This window comes from Diplotaxodon limnothrissa, linkage group LG15 (genome assembly GCF_057381915.1).
Source record: "Diplotaxodon limnothrissa isolate DT_005_m linkage group LG15, D_limnothrissa_male_GT1.1, whole genome shotgun sequence".
NCBI classification, from domain to species: Eukaryota; Metazoa; Chordata; class Actinopteri; order Cichliformes; family Cichlidae; genus Diplotaxodon; species Diplotaxodon limnothrissa.
In genome coordinates, this window is record NC_140610.1 from 3,986,954 (window position 1) to 4,007,532 (window position 20,579).

At 41.9% G+C, this 20,579-nt stretch overlaps 1 protein-coding gene across 2 annotated transcripts; it reads left to right on the plus strand.

Moving 5' to 3' along the window:
* The first annotated feature begins 1,488 nt into the window (after positions 1-1,488).
* Positions 1,489-15,381, plus strand: clic5b (CLIC family member 5b). 2 transcript variants are annotated; one of them, XM_085371812.1, is made up of 6 exons: positions 1,489-2,158; positions 9,254-9,363; positions 9,461-9,586; positions 10,220-10,326; positions 10,545-10,726; positions 13,843-15,381. In XM_085371812.1, exons 1-6 carry the CDS (start codon positions 1,586-1,588, stop codon positions 14,005-14,007), a joined length of 1,263 nt encoding a protein of 420 aa, XP_085227938.1. In that variant the 5' UTR covers positions 1,489-1,585; the 3' UTR covers positions 14,008-15,381. The 2 variants fall into 2 exon arrangements, with proteins under 2 accessions (XP_085227938.1, XP_085227939.1); XM_085371813.1 differs by lacking the exon at positions 1,489-2,158 and adding an exon at positions 4,164-5,263.
* The last annotated feature ends 5,198 nt before the right edge of the window (positions 15,382-20,579 follow it).

Sequence of the window (20,579 nt, forward strand, 5' to 3'; positions counted from 1 at the left end):
TTCAGAAATGCAGCTAAATATTGTAAAGTGTGATGCATTTAAGGAACAAAAAAATAAATAAGAGCAGCACGGTGGTTAGCACTGTTGCCGCACAGCAAGAGTTCAATTCCACCATCAGGCCGGGGTCTTTCTGTGTGGAGTTTGCATGTTCTCCCCGTGTTTGCGTGGGTTCCTTCCGGGTATTCTGGCTTCCTCCCACCGTCCAAAGACATGCAGCTTGTGGGGACAGGTTAATTGATTAATCCAAATTGCCCATAGGTGTGAATGTGAGCGTGAATGGTTGTCTGTCCCTGCGACAGACTGGCGACCTGTCCAGGGTGTACCCCGCCTCTCACCCTATGACAGCTGGGATCGGCTCCAGCGCCCCCTGCAACCCTGAAAAGGATAAGAGGAAGCGAATGGATTGGAAAATAAATGGAAAAAAAAAAAAATCAGTCACTTAGTTGAACCATAAGATTCCCCTTTTTCAGACTGGAGTATAACTGTGCATGCAATCATGCCTACCTTTTCCATTTCTTTGAAAAAAATAGTGATGAGGACGGTTTTGTAATTTTAATAATTTGGAATTAAAAAAATATTCTCACCCTGCAAAGAACATCCACCAAAGGAAGCTCAGCAGTATCGTGATACCATCTTTTAACCTTTTAAAGTTGGGTTTTATTGTTCATCAATAACACAGATTCACCTCAGTAAGTAACACAGACTCTTTGCCTTAACAAAACTTCCTTCCTGTATTTTCCAATGGGTGAAGATAACATCTAATAGATGTCAAACTCATTTTATATCAAGGGGCACATACAGCACACTTTAATCCTAAGTGGGTAACCGGTGGAACTCCCCTTTCTGTCAGTATAAAGAGGTTTAATTACACATTTAATCCCTGAATGTAATAAAAAGACGACAGTATGTCTCAGTCATTCCACATGACAAAGAAATGCTGGTGCAGTAAATGAAAGACACGTGTCAGCATCACCGTTTGAGCTGAAACTGCAAGAAATAAATACAGAAAAACTGGAAAACTCATTAAAATACATTTGACTGTCTGAAATTTTAAGCCCTCTTTTCTGCACCCATCCAGTGGATGTGTGTTTCTAAGTTACTGGCCACAAACAAAGCTTGCACCTCTGTCATCTTATAATCATTACAGTACCCACTATCCCCCTCTTTTCTATCTTACTGTCAGCCGCAGGGTGGAGGAAACCTGGCAAGGTGCATTTACACAGATTTTACGTAAGCAAGTCTAGAAAATGCACAAGGGCTCTACAGCTTATCAACCTTGCAAAGGTCCCAGAAGATTAAGTCATCGTGTTCTGATTTAAAGTTCTGAAAGGTTTTCGGTGTTTATGTGCTGCTCTCTGTCCTTGCAAGCCATCACATTTAAAACCGGAATATCCGTGAAGGGGCACAGTGCTCAGCTTTTACGCTATCCACTCGTTAACTTGCAGGATCAAAGGTCTTTTATAAGTTATCACTGGAATTTGCTCAGTGCGCTCAGTCAGTGAGTCAGAGGCAGGCACACGGTGTGAAAACACTGACCACTCCAGCACTACTCCTCCACTTTCAACTTCAAGGTCTGCTGCCAGACATGGACAACATCTACGAAACACTAGATCACGAAGATGTGCCCGCAGGACGCGATCGCGTCGAGCCCAAATATGAGAACTCGGGTGAGGCGAGGGAGCAGCTGTACAGCGAGGTGCTGGTCCACAGGCCGTCTCAGGAAGAAGACCGCAGCTCCCCGGATTACATGGAGATCAGGGAAGGGGGCAAACACAGCGACTCCTCTTCTTCATCCAGCGACGACGAGGACGCTAAAGCGAGAAAGGAAAAAGTGGAGCCCCAGCCTGCGGTGGAAGTGGAGGCACAGGTGCAGGAGGTGAGCGGTGAGGCGCACAACGGATCCAGGCGCTCATCCTCCTCCTCAGATTCATCCGCCTCACCCGGAGATCCTTGCGACGACCCGCCGTTTCAGAGGAAGATCCAGGAAGAGGATAACGCCGAGGATGGGATGATGATGGCCTACAGCCGCCCTAAAACTGACCCCGAGCCGCAGGAGTCTGTCGACTACACGCTTAAAACTCTGGAAAGTGTCTCTTTGGATGAAAGCAGCTCTGCGCCAGCTGATCCCAACCAGCCTAACATCGCCCTGTACATTAAGGTGAGACATATGTTATACTATATAAAAAGAGCTCTGCAGGGTTGATCCAGGCATCAACAATACACAGCCTCAGGGTTCAGCATGAGCCTTCAGGCGCGTGGAATTTCACTTCCTTGCACAAAAGAAGGCTCTGAGGCCAAGTAGAGCATCCTTTTGAAGAGACTCTCATCATTTGCTCCTGTGCATATTATATTATATTATATTAAATTATAGAAATGATAATTCACCTCATTAGACGTCCATGTGGTTACTAGTTAAGTCTAAATAGTTATATTTAAATATAAGTGTTACTAAGCTGTGTATATTTAGAACAATGCATGTTTAAAAGAATAGTGCATAAGCAGTGATTTCTTTGTATCCAAATCTTTGTGTGTGACTTTAATCACTCTGCTGTAATAATTAACTTGTTCGCGTTAAGGTCACAGGAACCAGGGGTGAACTCTACGCTTGAGCAAATCCGTCTGTGTGTTTTGTTGCTTTTTGGTGATACCTGCTCTGGTGAGTGTACTATCAGTTAATGCAGGGGTCACTTTGCTGATTAGGCTGCTGGCATCAAGTCAGTGAAAGTCATGAAATGGGTAATGGCAACAGGCTGTTTTGTTTTTTTATTTTATTTTAAAATTGCCTTGTCTCCCTGTAGCGTGAAGCATTGTTGGGTGAGACGGTGAATGAGTTTGATTCCAGCTGTGTTACATGTCATAATCTTCCTCGCCCACACGTTTCCTGTTTCCCTGTTTACTCCACCATAAAACCAAAAAGGTGATTATGACAAGGAGAATAGAAAACACCAGACAGCTTTTCAAGAATAATAATGTTTTGTCTTTAAAAAAAAAAACACATTTCAAGAACCCTACAAAAAAAATTGCATCTAGTTCAGAGTGCACAGTTTTTGTCTGAGCTGCTCCTTCTTCCTCGGTGAGCTGGAACGACATTGGCAGGATCTGAAAGCTCATCGCAGTCTACACACTTAACACACTCAGTGTACAAAACTACATTATATCACAATTATGATAAATATGCAGGATAGTTCACCCCCGAAGACCGTAGGAGACGACAGACGTGATAACATCCTCAGCCCCTTCAAGAAAAACACCCCACCCTCTATCCTTTATGTGTCTTTCCGTGGGTGCGTTTCCCAACAGTTTAATCATCAACAATGGCCATAAACTTAACACGAGCTCCATCATAAAAGTAGGAAGGTGAGTTATGAGGTCACGTCTCTGAGGGGAAAATTTAAAATGAAACCTCCACAGTCAGATAAAGTGGGCTGCCCTAGGCTATCAACAGTATCGCTAACATGCACTTTTACTGGCTCTGTCACTGTTTTTGTGCGATAAGACCTTTTCACATAACTGCAACTGTCCAAGACTCTTCAGCAGTTCTGGCTCGTGCGTATACGCTGTTCACACACTCCCTGTCACCTCAGTTCCAGAAAGAGACAATTCTCTGTAGCCGTTTGATGTTTATGGTGAATGATTAGCCCAGCGAGTCACTGATTTGAACTTCCCTTTGTTTCAAAGGGATCGAAACGCCAAGGCCATATCTTAGAAACCACTAATGGTCCCATTATTATTGATTTAAATTACTGATTTAGAAATCCATGACAAGAAAAGAAGACATTCTGGTCGATACTTTTACTCGAGTTAGATTAAAAACTGTACAGTTTCTGTGACTGCACACTAAATGTAAGGCTGGAAAAAAGGGGAAACCGTTAGTGTGATTCAGCACTAACCTCCTTTGTCCATGTTTAAGTCCATTTGTTGAAAGAATTACAAGCTACAGGTGATAAGAGTCTTGGTGGTGGAAATTTGAAAAAATCTTCTCATCTAGACTTTATTATTATTATTCTTTTTTAAAATGAATATAAATCCAGTTGGGACATATTTTTGGTATCCTCAGCTCGTTATTATGGATAGTCCTCCCTCATTTTGGTGCTGTTCACTCAGTAACTTTGCAAATAAACTAAGACCTAAAATAACACATTCAGACACTGTTCAAGATTTTCCATCCTGAACTCTGATAATGAGCACCTTCTTCCTCTGCAGCTCCCTTTTAATTGGTTTGTGCTGCAAGTTGGTACACCAGCCAGGAGAGGGAGCTGCTCTATAAATAGAAACAGTTAAAACGTTTCTCTCCAGCTGAGCCATCTGTCTCCTCTTTGCTGTTTTCATCAAACTTTCTTTCTCGGATCTATCTCTCATAAGCCACACAAACACACACACTACTCAGTTTCCATGTGTCAAATGTACCTGCTTTTTTTAAAATTATTTTTGTGGCCTCTTTCTGCAAACAAATGCAAATTTTTGCCTTAAAACCGCAGCCGTGCATCAATAATTTAGAGAGGAATCTTCTCTAGTCTGCTGCTGGTGATCAAATATAACCTGCCAGAGTCAAACACATGTGAACATGAATTAAATATAAATGCTGCTGCACAACTACTCGGTAAGTGATGGACTGACAGCCTCAGAAACTCAAAGTGACGCAAATAGTGTCCCATTTTTGGCAATGTTGTCAGATGGGGAGAATATATTATTGATGGTTTGGGTGTTCAGGAAGTGTTTCATCAGTTTGGCAAAAAATAATACAATAAAACATTTAATAGTGGAAAATATTGAAAAATAAGAATGTGTCAGCTGTGGGGCAGAGAGATAAGGGAGTAAGTGCTGCCTGTGATGCGATTTTGATGTCAGGTTTGGTTGCAGTGGTGGGAAGAGAGACACGGGGCTCCACCCCCTCTGCTATAGACTGACACCTGTTTTCCACTTTGTGTCAGTGACATCTAATGCTGCCCTCCATCTGTGTCTAAATCAGAGCACAGGGCTGTGACTATCACCTGGACCGACTTTCAGCCTCACCCAGGAGACACAAACGGAGCAGAAAACTGCCTTTACAGCTGCAAACGGTGGTGAAGGTGAAGGGAACAGAACTTCCTTAGGTGTGAGAGAGGATAACCTCAGAGAAGATAAAAGTTTCTCCTCCTTTTTTTTTTGTCTTTCCAGAAGATGTAGAGCTCCAAGGATAAAAAAGGACAGTTTAAAAAAAGTAAAAGAAAAAGGAATCATGTCTGATGAAGACAGAGACCCTGATATTGAACTTTTTGTAAAGGTAAGATAGACACAAAACTATGGCTGCAGTGAAGGTTTTGATAACATTTGAGGGACCAAGTATTGCCTGAATTTCTCAAATGAGCATCGCTGCGTGTTATGGAGCAGTTGCGTAACCCAATAGCGGAGGTAGAGTTACAGCAGCACCAGCAAGCACCCCGACCCAGGATGGTTGTGACAGTGATACCGAAGCTGCTTGTTGATGGTGAGAAGCTCACATCAGGCCATGCAGTGGTACTGTTACTTCAGTCCACACTTTTTCAGGGAGGACTGTGCTATGCAATCAGTCTCGAGAATCTGTCTAATGTCTCAGATGTAAAACAGACATTGCATTCCTGAGTTGAAATCTGCAGTATTCAGCAGCAGCAAAGATGTTGGTAGAAACATGACTTCCAGGGGATGAACAACTTTTATGATCTTTGTTTTTTGGGGGCAAACTTTTAAAGTACCTTATAATGCTATACCTGAAGTTTCTATGTTCCAGTAACAAATGAAAATGAACGTTAACGCAGACAACTACCCAAATACATCTCTGGAAGAATTTCAAGTGGTGAGGCTTGCTTGTTCAAGGACCTTTCAAAAAGATGTTTTATATAAGATAGCATGTAGGGTGGAAACTTTGAAACAGGTAATAATAAAGTGGAAAAAAAATGACAACAGTTTGAAGGTGGTACCATCAGTGGACACAGCAGTGGTGTTTTGTTCTCTATAAAAAGCTTTACTTCAGGTCCGCTGAGGAATCACACAGGCAGATGGATACACCTGAGGCAGGTGGAAAAGCTAACGTGCTGCCTGGATGCACAGTTCTAATTAGCTGGTGAGAAGTCTGACTTTCTGCAGGCACTTCGGAGGTCAACTAATTAACTTTTAGGCCTTTATCTTTGATTTAGTTTCTAAACTGTCATTTTCTTTCAATAAATCCTAATTAAACACAAACTGTATTAATATATATAGAGAGTGACTACAATCCTAATATAATAATTTATTCATCGTGCTACGATCTACATGGATCTGATGGCTGGAGAACTATCATGCTCCACCCCACATACAGGAATTAGCCTATAAACGGTGACTATCGGGGGTTATAGGAGTCTTACGTGCACCAGAGGGATCAATCTTAGCAGTTTTAATCTTCGTATGCCTTTTAGAAATTACAGTATTATTCTGTGAATGACTGTAGTATCAATGTTTTCAGTTAATATGTCAGAACCCCATTTATGAATTCTTTGTTAAAAAGCAGGCTTAGGCAAACTAAGGACGCCAAAACCCAGTTATAGTTATAGCATAACACAGCATGTGATGGATCGTATGACGTGAGAGCCCCCAACAGTCATCATCTGATCACTCAGCAGCTCCATGCTCTCACGTTCCTCGGGCCTAGTGGTCTAGCTGTGTGTGGCAGCTTTTGTGCTCTGTGTTCTAGATGTTGATTGGCGATTATTTGAGGCCAGTGTATTGTGTTACCACCATGCGACTGAGCCTGGCCATAACAATACACAGACAGCACTGAGAGCATCAATGGCTGGCGTCCATACAGTTGGCTCAGCTACTTTGAGCCTGACGGCCCTTTTATTTCTGGTCTTTGCTAGGAGCTGTTTACTGATGATGGACGTCTGTGGTGAATGTCAAAATATTTTTTAACGTCGTTGCAGTAACTTCTTTTTTTGAAGGGATTGTTTGTGTGTCCAATTATTTGTTATACTGGCCATTCAAAGGTTTTAGTGACATAAATAGTGAAATAACATGCAATGAAGTTCATCTGCCGTTCTAATAACTTTAATGTGGTCAATGGTCACACTTGTCATGTAATGACCGGGACGTCATTGCACTCACATATTTGTTATGTGTTGTGGGCTTGTGTGCGTCTGCAGGTCTGCAGGTCGAACGCTGCTCTCTGTGCCCCAGGGGCCAATGAACCTGCTTATCAGAATCACCATGTATAATTCAGAAGGTTCACTGGATCAGATGTCACCGTTTGTGCTCCTCTGAGTATCCGTGCATGCCGACACATAATATCAGTGCATGTACACAAGCATATGATAGGAAGGAAGTGATTCTGTGTAGCTTTGTCTTCATCAGAAAATAAATAAATAAAAATACAACGTTTAAAGAGAAAAGCAGTGAACAGGTGAATCAAATCAAACCCGTTACCTGATTTAAATGTGGCCTAGCTCATGTTCGACAGCACATTCTCTCCCATATCAGGACAATGTGCCCTGCTACTTTTTAGATCTTTCGGTGGATGTCCTCTTGCATTCGTGTCTCTACTATGCACGTTGTGGTGGTGCGTTAGGACCACATAAACCTCCTGCATTTCTCTGTACGGGTAGATGATGGAACCCTGGCACATTATGCCCATTTTAACTCGTTCATTCAGTATCATCTTCTCATACACATCTGTGCTGCTGCAATCTGCATGGCTGCTATTTCTAGATTACTATGCAGAAGTTTTCGTCAGGCTCCACTTGCACTTGTGCCTCAGCAGTGCACATTGAATCTCCTCTAGTGTGTCGAAACAGTGATTATTCAGCTTGATCTTTATTTACAGGAAGTGAGCAAAGCGGTAGGTATCTCAGTCTAGTGTGTCGTCCAGGTAGTGAAGAAAATTGTGTTGGAGCAGACAGAAAATTTCCTGTGCTGTCTGTGCACTCTGAGCAGGCATGAGACAACTTGCTGACAAGCACCGCAGTTCATCCTCCAAACATGTTTTGCGCCAGTTTGAGACAGAAGTTGATTTGAGGTCTGTGGTGAAACTGCAGAGCACACAGTTTAAGTGGTCAGAAGGGGACTTCCAGGGAGCAAACTAAAAATAGCACACGTGGCTGAGAACATGACCTTGAACGTGAGAATGGCCAAGAGTAAATCAGGCCAGGTTTTTAACTTTTAAGGACCTTCTCTCAGAGCTTTTTGATCAAAGCACAAGCGTACTGTCAAAAATCAACAACCTTGGGCACTGTTGATACACTGCTCACAGGCACTCGTATGGTCAGCATCTGCAAAATAACAGCTACTTTAAATTCATCCAGTTCATTCAATTAATTTGTCATGAATAGTGGCCATCTCAAGACCCTATCATTAAAAATATTAGGGTGTGAAACAGCAATCCCCTGTGAGCAAACACCCACTGACAGTGGGGAGGAAGAAACCTCTGACTTAACCAGACTGAAGGAGGTGCCTGGAGCCACGCGGCACGAGTGGGTGGGTTACGGTTGGGAACAACACAACAGACAATCCAGAGAGAAATACTAAGTGCAAAGTGCAGCTTCAGAAAACAGAGACGTGTGCAGAAAGGTACAGGGAGACAAAAACATAGACGACAGCACAGAGAAGACACGGTGTTAATGGCCTGTAATAAATGCATATACAGGAAGAGAGGAAAGGAGATCCAGTAAGTGTATACTGCACTGACTGTGTAAATACTGACGTTATCGAACCTACTGTAAAAGTTTAAGTATTGTTACTTAAACTTAAGTGCACTGGTAATAATTAGCCAGTCATGTCTTACATAATTATTGAAATTATCACTGGTTATTTTTCTTCTAAGTGTTCAAAGTGGTTATATCTGATAGCTGTTATGTATTAATATAATAAAAAAGAAACAGGATGTTTCCTTCACCGTGCTCGTCCACTTGGGAAAGTAAATATGTTGGGCATTTTTTTGGCCTTCAGACAATAATTCTGATTGCTACAAGTATGCAGTTCACATCAGATAATAACACGTGCACAGACGGTAGGTTTAGTTTGACTCTGTCCTTATCACGAATCTGTCACAATGACCTATTTATGTGTGCTTATGTAATGTTATATGTTACTTATTGGAACAACTATATCAGGTAAAGAGTGAGTTAACACTTATCGCTTAAGATAACAGGAGACTTATCCCTGTTAGTAGCAAGGTTGTTACATTGTTACCAAAGGGTCATGTACTTGCTTCCCACAGCTGAATTAGAGAAACAAGATGTAAGTCTTTTCATCCTTTGTCTGCTTCCAGGCGGGCAGCGATGGAGAAAGCATCGGCAACTGTCCCTTCTCTCAGCGCCTCTTCATGATCCTCTGGCTCAAAGGAGTCATGTTCAACGTCACGACCGTCGACCTCAAGAGGTGAGGTTACAAAAAGCCAAGTTTGCAAACATGAAAACAAAACGTGCTAACGTCGCCCCTCACGACATTCTGCTTTCTCCGCGTGTGTCTTCTGCAGGAAGCCGGCAGATCTGCACAACCTGGCTCCAGGGACGCACCCTCCTTTCCTGACCTTCGAAGGAGAGGTCAAGACAGACGTCAACAAGATTGAAGAGTTTCTTGAGGAGACACTCTGTCCTCCAAAGTAATTCAACTAGAGGGTTTTTCATAACAGAGTATCAGATTATACCACCAACTACACACATCCTGGTTTGGCTGGATTTATTTCACTTCAGCAGCATTGCTGAAAGAACAGGAAACTCTTTAGTCCAGTAAAAGAGTGCTGGATCTGATGAAGGCTGACGTTAACAGAGATTACTGTTTATAGCTGCTGCAAATCTATTTTGAGTTGATATACAGTATAATGTAAGTGTCCCAGGTATGTGTTTTTGCACTTTTAATTCCTAAATGCAAAATCTTTAACACTCTACATCCAAAGCTTTATTGACAAAATCTGATTGGGGTAATTTTAGTAAAAGAGCCTAAGAGGGTTCTTGTTGTTGTTATTCCAGTAAAAATGACCAGAGTCAGCGTGTGAGCGTTTGCAGAGAAAAATGTCAGATTAACTAAATCTTTATTTTATTGCCTGTAAAGTTTTTTACATTATAAACCGACCTCAGTGTGAGAAGCTCAAGGGGCGAGTAGCCAGCTTGGTGAGAGTGTGTAACATGTTTGGAGTGTGAGCTGAGTTTCAGCCCAGGTGTTAATGCTATCCAGATGGTTTGGTCTGACTGGGTCTCTGACTGCCTCTCCTGCCCCTGTCCCCCCATCCACTCAGGTATCCCAGACTGGCTGCCAAGCACAGAGAGTCCAATACAGCTGGAAACGACATCTTTGCCAAGTTCTCAGCCTACATCAAGAACACCAAACCAGAAGCCAACGCTGGTGGGCTGCTTATTTCATGCCATTTACATTCACACATGTACATGTGCAACGGAACAAGATGAAATCATGCGGGAGTGATTCATCAAATCCTCCACTAGGTGGTAGCAGAGTCCACTTTTTAGGCATGAGCTCATGCCGTTTGCTTTGCTGCCACCTAGTGAGGTTAGCGCCACACGTGTTCCGTCACCTTTTAAAGGTGTTGTATCTGTGCGTTTTAGCTCTAGAGAAAGGTTTAACCAAAGCCCTGAAGAAGCTGGATGACTACCTTAACAACCCATTGCCAGATGAGATCGATGCAAACAGCATGGAGGAGGAGAAGGGCTCCAACCGATGCTTCCTGGATGGGAACGAGTTCACTCTGGCAGACTGCAACCTCCTGCCCAAACTCTACATAGTGAAGGTAAAGAAATATGGCATGAGAGGAAAATTATTGAGGGGCAGTAATTAGTGGTGGTGATTCTACAGCTGCGTTGCCCTTCAACAATCATTCTCTACCGGCCCCTTATTATTCTCAGATGAGATTTTCATATCGGTACTTTGAGCAATCCAGATCCTATTATCTGTTAAAGTTAGACGTGTGTTTTTCCAAGTAACCTTTAAAGCACACACCAGTTTATCCAAGTTCAAACCACCTTATGAGGTCGGTTTCTGCAATATTGGACTTTGTTAAAAAGTTTCATACATTTTCACGGGCTAAACAAGTTTTCCAGTCTACAGTAAGGTTCACAGAAGTTGTCATATCAAGCTGTTCCTCTATTAAAGCCGGTGATAAATAAACACTTTGATATATCAAAACCAGATTTAGTACATGGATTTTGAACTCCATTTTGATAATGAATTCAGTGTTTTGCTGCATTTGAGTAATAAAGGCTGTGGTAATAAACCTAATATGTGCTTGATGATGATGATGATGATGATGTGTTTGCCTTAAATTGGTGTCTGGTAACACCCGGGGAGGTCCCAAGCAGTATTACAGTTAACTAAAACGAAATGTCAACGTACATTATAGTTTAAGTTATAACAGAAACTAGAGACTATAAATAAATGAAAATTAACTGAAACAATGTGTATTTAAAAAGAAAGAAAGAATTGAAGTCAAATAAAACTATGCAGTCAAAAATTGTCAACAATATGGTCAAATCTGTCAACAGCCTGCCTGAGGAGCCTGCAGTCCAAATGAGACTCGGGGTGTCTACATGACTGCGAGCCAACTCCCTCCACAAATGTTGCATTTGTATTCAATTTTGTGCCACAGGAATACATGAATGATTTAAAAAAAAAGACTAAAACTAACACTGGAACTAATAAAAACTAAACTAAAACAAGTAAATCTATTCTGGAAACCAGCAGGATCTGAAAAGAAAGTAAAAAGGAAAAAAGGAAAAGACTGAAAATGTCAAGCAACTCTGCCCCCAAGGTGTGTTTAAGTTAGGTTTGCTCTTGACTTTGTCTTCCACAGCCACAATTTTTAAAAATTAGATTTTTAGACTTAAAAAAATAGTTTTCTCTTTTCTTAATTAAGGGGAAAAAACCTATCTTGAATTTGTTATTTGGGGCATTTAGTATCCATATGTCAAATTATTAGTAGCTAAAGGTTATACTGCTAAATCCCATTTTTAGTCCAGGAGGACACAACAAAATGTAAGAACACAAATTCCCTTTAAAAGTTTTTTGTTTTAAACTAAAACTACAATTTTTAACAAGAGCAGGTCCTTTCTACGGTGGGTTAATATATCAGGCAGATAAGCATTCACCACTGGAGGAAAGTATCTAATGAATCTAACCGGCATGTCCTGCTCCTGCAGAGCTGACTTACTTAATGCTTCATTGGTTTTGCAGTGGAAGTGGTTCTGACTTACCTTTTGGATGCAGAGCACAGACGATATACAGAGTAGGGCTGGGCCATATTATACCGTTCACGGTAATACCGGTATAATGTTAGGCTACGATAGGAAAATGAAATATCGCGATAGAATATGAGTAAAACGCGCATGCGCAGTGCCTTTGTTTTCATACGCACATGGCCGATTGTTGAGTGAAACAGATGAACCAGAATTGGTTTGTAAAAATGGTGCAACTTCAGTGATGTGGAACTGGTTTGGTGTTTGTCCGTCAGATACACGACAAAGCACATTTTTTTGCAGAACATGCAAGCGGCCGTCGGACTAAGATGCCCTTAAATCTGGGAGTAATCTGGGTCCTAAACTCCTTATACTTCAGGTCAAACGAACACTGCAGCATCACTAAGAGTTAAAAACTGTCTAAATTCTTTCATCTTTAATAAAACGATCAGCATTGCTGCTTTACCAGGTGTAACTATAAAGTTTAACTTCCAGGCATCCATGAAAACAAAATGTATTACATTTAACGGAGTTAGAAGCTAGCAGGAAGCTAGCGGAAGTTAGCTCGCTAGTTTCGCTAGTTACCTAAGCATGATATTGCATGTTCTGACTGAGAGATTTCTGAAAAAAAAATCAAACGTACAGCTCTGCTATCACTTCCAACATAAATGAAGACAGGAAACTAAACAGCAGTGACGTTTGTAGGGTTACTGAAGTTGGGCTAGCTGGTATATAATTATGTGCTACGTGATCGCTAGCGACACAGCTATGTTAGCATAACATAAACAGTGAAGCTGGAGGACGAACACTAACACTTTTCCACTTATAAAAGTTAACGTTAAGGTTCCTCATGGTTAGAGACAAATGCAATCGCATGGCAGGATGCTGTAAAAGGACCAATCTTCAGTCAGGAGAACAACTGAGATAATCCATCCACAATACGAGGTTAGTCATTAATATACTGCAACAACATGGGAATAGAGCAGCTGCCAGAGAATTCAACATTAATGAATCAATGGTACAGAAGTGGAGGAAGCAAGAAGAATGAGTTTAATAAAGTTTGATTTATCTGACTGCTTTGTTTCGCTTAATGTGCCTTATAATCCCGTGCACCTTATGGTCCGAAAAATACGTACTGCACACTGCAGTTTAATGTTGCAAAGCACCTCTTTTTAACTTCAGTGGATATTATACATGGTTATGCTCAGGATATGTCAGCCCATTTCTACTGGAAATGCCTTTTGGTTAAACTTTCAGCAAGGAATTTGCATTTGCACTGTTACATTTTTATAAAGCTTTAATGTACATAAAAACCAGCTTCTTGTTTAAGTGAAAATAAATGATAGGTTGTCTTTTTGCGCTAGTAATGTTGTGGAGTTGTATTTTGTCTCGCATCAATTATATCGTCAGTTATATCGTTATCGCAAATTTTCAAATATATATCGTGATAAATATTTTTGGCCATATCGCCCTGCTCTAATACAGAGTATTGCTGAAAGGCATTAATTCTTACATTCACGAGCTAAAAAAAAAGCATAAATGTTATTAGTTTTGTTTCAAAATGGCAAACTGGAACACCTCATCCAAAAAACATACCTCCTGGAAGGTGCTGAAGATATCAGCTCGAGTCTGAATGAACGGGGTAGTTTAGTTATCGCCTTGCATTCTCTCCTAGGTTGTTGCTAAGAAATACCGCAACTACGACATCCCAGCGGAAATGTCGGGGGTGTGGCGCTACCTGAACAACGCCTCCACGCGTGACGAGTTCACCAACACCTGTGCTGCTGACACTGAGATCGAGACCGCCTACAAAGACGTGGCGAGGAGACTGGCCAAGTAGCCTGACCTGAGCGCAAGGAAAAATAAACCGGCAACACACATCATAAAGAAAACATCCCCCATGAACGTAACACGCGACTGTCCTTTGTGAGATCCTCGTCTGTCATAATAAACAAGTCCGATGTCTTTGTTTCAGCTCCAGATGTGGATGGACTTTAGCTACTCGGTGCACAGTGTGTATGGTATTTCAATCACCTCGGCAGAGACACGGCAAAGCAGAAGTGGAGCAGAAGATAAATCAAACACATTTAACGTGATTCGCATTTCAAAGCCAGGTTCCAACGTTGCTGCTGTGAGACTTCTGACATAACTCTTTTCGCTCAAATGTGATTGTGTCTGTCTGTATTTATTCCTCATAACACAAAGCTCCCTTTCATACCTACTCTACCGCACGGCCAAACATTTTACTAGCTGCTGATGTCGAGGTCGTTCACTTTATTTATTCCCGAGCCCACATAAGTCTAGTCTGACTCCAGTGTTTATTATCGGGCTCTGGCTCCTGGGGAGACACCTTGATTCATCTATGATTGATGATTGATGCTAATTGTTTGCTGAATATGACTGTTCCACTCTGCAGTTTCATTTTCAGTTCATTACTGTGGGTGTTGCTGTAGTTTCTTTTTCTTTTCTAATGCTTCTGAAAATTTGATGTAAAGGCAAAAAAAATATATATTATTCAAATATATGCTCGACAAAAAGAACAAATGTACCTAATATGGGCATTAAAAGTTTAGAACGAGGCTTGTTTCTGAATTGCTTGCATGCGTGAATGTCTTTCAAACCAATTCGGAGCCTTCGGAAATATGAAAACTCCACAGATACGTGGCTTTATTTGGAAGTATGAGAAATCCATGCCAATGTCACTGATGGATTCATTCTGAAAAATGTATTGCAGCCAGAGCTGGGACGTTTGTTTTGCCTCAAGCTATTAGTGTTCAGTCTCGAGTATTGATTTTGTCTTAAGTTACGCATGATATTATAAATGGAGAGAGTATTTATTTAGCAGCCCCAATCAGGCCTGATTAGCCAGAGCCATTAGTGCTGCGATGAAAAGCGTCTTCCAGGCCAGGTCCGCGATGGTCAGGAGCCCTGCCCTCCAGCCCTTCATCAGAAAGACATTTCCTCCTCTCTGAGGACTTCATCAACATCCGCAGCCTAAAAGTTAAAGTTCAAAAGTTTCATTGTCTAGCAGAGAACAGAGAAATTTGTCTCGGGGCTTATCGTCTTTGGCTTGCTGTCGGGCTTGCAACTATAGCGCGACTTCCTTGAAGAACCATAAGGCTCTTGTGTGGTTTGGACAAACACATGATATGAAACTGGAGCATGATGACTGAAAGGCTTTCTCATTGCAAAGCTCTACAAATAAAATAATATTTTCACAGATCTGCTTCTGCCTTTTCTTTTCTTTTCCAGCTAAGGTAATCAATCAACATCCACGCTCGCAGGTTGTCAGGAAGGGGAAGGCTGAGCAAGTCTCTCTGGGTGATAGTGAAGGTGCTGGAGGGGAGACTGGATCCCGGTTCTGAAAAAGGGTTAAAGTGTGCAGTACTGAGTTGATCAAATCCAGTAGTGCAGGTCTGTTTCTCTATCCATAACAGAGAAAGAAAGAAGGGGGGAGAGAGAGTGATGACCGTTGACAGGCTTAAATAGAGGCTTCCATGCCAGGGATCAAACGCCATCCCTCTTCTCCACTCTCTCATTAAGACGGAAAACCCGAGCGCCGCCATCCGATCTGTCTCCATTTTTCCTCAAAGGAGTCTAACTTGAAAGATCTGCGCCTGTCGGATTTACAATGGTGGGCGAGTGGTGTTTACTGAGACGCGGCCTTGCCAGAAACAACAGTCAAAGAAAATAAATGGAGCCTGCCTAGTGTTTCCACAGGAGTAAGGAAATATGGAGCGAGACTTGTGCCTTGCTGTTTGGTAATTAGTACCTAAACATCCCTGTCCTTGGATCCCATCGCTCACATCCAACATTTCTGCAAGCTGGATAATATACAGTGGAGCATTAGCGTCAAACACGTCTGGTCATGGGGCCTGGCACGCCACATTAATCTGTTATTACATTCCCAGTGGATCTACCAGTCGCTGGCCTTGGCTTGGCCACCATAGCGCAGGGAGTCCATATAGGCTGACAGGGGACTCACACAGTGCACTTTTATAGCCAGGTTTAGTAAACCTTTTCAGCTCAGGCATAAATTTTGTAAATTGAGTCTTGCTTTGAGACCTGAGCTGATTAAAACAAACGGGTGTGCTTGACGTGTGAGGACCTACCAGAAACAGACCTGTGATCCAATTAAGGGCCAGACCCATAGTTTAAGAAATACTGCCATATAGGCCCCTGTGCAAGAACACGTCAAATTTAGCTGCTGCTAAAGACATTGCACCTGGGAGACAGACATATATGTTTCAGGCTGAGGTTAAGTTTAGTTTTTCCTTCTCCTGTCCTGTTTTTGTTATAATACATTTGTTGCTGCTGTGTTATCTTCAACAATTTTGCTTCTTCTTATTTTTTTTAAAGTTTTATATTTCCAAATTTGGTGGAATTGGTCAACTGCCATGTTATTGTTTGTTTTTTGAGACAAAAGTGGCATATTTCGGCAAGAGTGCGCAATATCTTAAGTAACATTAGCTGGTTTCATTAGCAAGTTTGCTAATTAATGCTAAGTGACATGAAAATAAAATACCAGAATTTCACTCACCAAAACTGGCACGCAGGCTTCTGGAATGGTCTGTTAGAACAATCACAGTGCACCGAGTAATATTCACTGTCAGATAAATGTTTTAAAAATGCTACAAAAGGGAAAATGCTCCAGCAGAGGTCCAGTTCAGAGACTGGATATTAGCACAAGTGAAGAGGAAACGCTAGCTAGCAACCACAGGCTGTATCCGCCACAGGCATTACAAAAGATAGACGTCGCCCATTTGTTTCTGAAATTCAGTTTTTAAGCCTCAAGATGAGTGTTGCAGTCATCTTGGCTACCCCCCTCTCCAAAAAACCAAAACATGATAATGAACATGCTAATAGTAATAGGCAGCTCGATAGCTAATTTCTTACCGGAGACAATATACGACTTTGAAACGTGGCATGACCAAGATTTACAAAATAGACTTAGTTTTTAAAATTCAGTTTAACCCAAAACGAGTAACTGAGTCCATAAATTAAGAAGGAAGGTATTTAGACAGGTCAGTGATTAAAGCAACCAAACCTGTAACAGCTGAGTCTATTTTTAAGCCTAAACGTTTTTATTTTTGTTAAGTTGGGGATTTTAACCTGGGAGCCTGTGAGGATTGACTCATATTTGGAGCCTGCTGTAAGTAACTGTTTGAGGAACTGCTGTTTTTAAAAAAAATTATTTTATATTTGGCTCATGGCACTATGGTTTGTTATTAACTTCAAGCCACAGGGCTAAGCGTCCATGTTTCTGAAAAGTAAATATGTAAAACTTGAAATAAAGCCACAAACCAAAGTTTGTCCAACATGTATATATGTATGTATATATATATATATGTATGTGTATATATATATATATATATATATATATATATATATATATATATAAATTATATGAACAGTTTTAATATATACACACACACACACACACACACACACACACACACACACACATATATATATATATATATATATATATATATATATATATATATATATATATATATATATATGAACTGTTTTAAAATTGAACCCTTGACTTGTGGTTGTGCCTTCAGACCAGAGTAGTAAGTTTTGTTAAATGACTTTCGGATATTTATTTTTGAGGGATACAGATGCTGAGCTCTGTGATTGGAGTGATGACACAGAAAGGCATGAATTAGACAGTCTGTTTTTTCATAGCTAATTTTGCGAGGAGCAGAATCAATGTTTTTTTGTTCGTTTTTTCCACCTTTGTTTTCTTACATTAAGTCGAATCGTAAAGGTCTGAAGTATGACGTCTGCATCAGCCCGTTTAGAAGGTGAGGGCTGAGAAGGAAGTTTCTAATCAGAGCGCAGGAACAAGTCATAACAGGAGATCCTGTTTTAAAAAAGAAAGAAAAAAAAAAAGAGCAACATGGCTGCTGAAAACGACTCATCTCTTCCATCCACTCTGAGACAGGGAGCATCTTAGAGAGTATCAAATTCTCAGCAGGTCCCCCAAACCTCCTCTCCTGGCCTGCCCTCAGAGCTTTGACTGACTTGTGGTGAAGGTTGATGGGGATTATTGATCTGCCTGGCGCGCGCCTGTGGTTACGGCACAAGACTGACGACCTCACCAGAGGGATTTTTTGGCGTTCACGGGCCCCTGTCTTACATCAGTTGCTGGGACAAGGCTGCCATGGCTTCCACTGTGGACTGTTTGAGCTTGGAGCCAGGTGATCAAGACATTTTTCTATGTATTTAAATAATCAGACCCAAATTTAGGCAGAAGATAACAATAAACATATCTGATTGGCTTTTTGGAGAGGAGCCGTCGAAGTGAGTAACCATGTCTGCAGACAGCAGAGCCTGGGGGTATTTATGATCTTGGTTAAATTCTCTGGTTAGGGTTTCTGTTCCAGTTGCGAACCACATGAAATAATCCTTGGTCACTGGAGAAGGATGTGGACACTGTGCTAATTATGTGAGATGATGATGTCAGGTAGTGATACCTACTACTGAGACACAACTTTTCCCTCTGCGCTGTGTTCCAACGTATATAACCACACTGCGGTGACCACACTCGCAATACGACCACACTCGCATCCACATGTCGGACATGTCTGGATCCTCAGCAGCCCTCACACATCCACACACTGTCAGACGGGCGCTCACTTTATCATTCATACTTATAAATCATCACTTCGCCTGCAGGAAGCGCGGGGCATTTTATTTTCCAGTCATAAACCATAAAACCCGCCTCTAACACGAGTTATGATCCTTGGAGACAGAGAGGATGAATGTCTAAAGCAGAACCAGACACGATGGCGGGCATCCTTCGTCCCCCACTTTTCCCCTGGCACGCCTCACGCGGCCATGGTCGTACGGAAGATTTTCCTTTAAAAAAAAAAAAAAAAAGGCCTCCGCCTGATCTAAATGTCACCAGGGCTGTATGTCATTCAGCAGCGAGCTGGATTACCGTGACTGCTCCGAATTACCAGTCCATTAGCTCTCAATTAACACTTGCCTGATAAAGTTTTAACAACCCTTCATCTGACACAAAGAACGCACAGGGCTCCTTCATGCTTCGTTTCAGGCAATAGATGGGGCCCGGGCCCAAATTTTTAAAATTTTATTGCCTGGCTGAAACCTATGGAAAAACGCCTGTTTTACATGAATATTTGGCACAGAGTTTATCCTGTCTTATGTTCTGTGCATTCGGTTGTGCTGCACCAGTTTGCCATTTTTCTGACAGTCGAGATGGTGTATAATTTGAAACACTGACATGAAGCAAAGGCATGGGACAAAGAGGGCTTTTGTTTGCATGTTTGGTCGCTCTCCATGGTACTGACACTCACATTTTCACAGTAATTCCCGCTTCTTCTTCTTTCTTTTTTTTCAGGCAGTGTGGCCAGTATCAAATTGCATAATCTGAACTAGCAGTGCTCATTAAATGTAGGCATTTTAGGTTTCATAAGTGCACTCTCTTTGAGCTTCACTTAGCAGCAAATGGTTTCATGGAATCAAATGTTTCCAAAGCAAGCTAAAGACACAGGCATGCTTTAATCTAGTGATGAATGGATTCTGGTGCAGGATGTCAAGGCTGCCTTACAACCCTACCATGTCTGTGAGGTTCTGGGCTGCTGCCTGGATGCGGCTCGCCTGCCAGCTGATCATTTCTTTTATTACAGGTCAGAAGACAAGTTGTCTTTTACGGTCCCCTCTCTGTGAGGGTGAACAGCTTTTCAGATCTGGCATTCATTTATGGAGGAAAAGCTCTTGTGCAGGCTCGACTCCACAGAGGCAAGATGTGGGGTGTTTGGAGGCTGTGCAATAGTTCCACTAACATAATAAGTGCTAGTTTGGCTATATGGAACGCTGTATAGGTGGGCCCCCTCCCTGCGGTCCCCATGGTTAAATTAAGGAGCCACTAGAGTGCGCCAAAGTACACAGTTATGGTTGTCACAGTTTGAAAATCTCAAGGATCAAGCAGTGGGTGGGTGTCGGTGGAGAGGTGTCAGTTACCATCACATCAAATTACTGACAGTTTTTATATATTTTATGGTGGGAGTGGGCTGAAGTCGGAGAAGGTGGTCATCCTCTGAGACGTGACGGTGGTCGCTCCAAAACACTGAAGCCCAGATGACATCAGGTAACAGCGGTTCAGGGAGGTCAAAGGCTTCACGCTGGTTCTACAGCCCACACTGGAGAGCCCGTCAGCCTCAGTTTATCTTGGGACTAAATGAGAAATCAAGATGCACGCACACACACACACACACACACACACACACACACACACACACACACACACACACACACACACACGCACACACATACAAACACACTCAACCCACAGCTCTGTTAGTGGAGACGGAAACATAGGAAGATATATACAGCTCTGAGTGGTATGAGGCCCTTGAGGATCACTTCCCGCCTGAG

Bases quoted from the DNA above. Each gene is read 5' to 3' on its own strand.
- clic5b (XM_085371812.1), top strand. From the start codon at position 1,586: ATGGACAACATCTACGAAACACTAGATCACGAAGATGTGCCCGCAGGA. The intron at 9,587-10,219 runs GTAATTCAACTA...CCATCCACTCAG, and splicing joins GAGACACTCTGTCCTCCAAA to GTATCCCAGACTGGCTGCCA. The intron at 10,327-10,544 runs GTGGGCTGCTTA...TGTGCGTTTTAG, and splicing joins CAAACCAGAAGCCAACGCTG to CTCTAGAGAAAGGTTTAACC.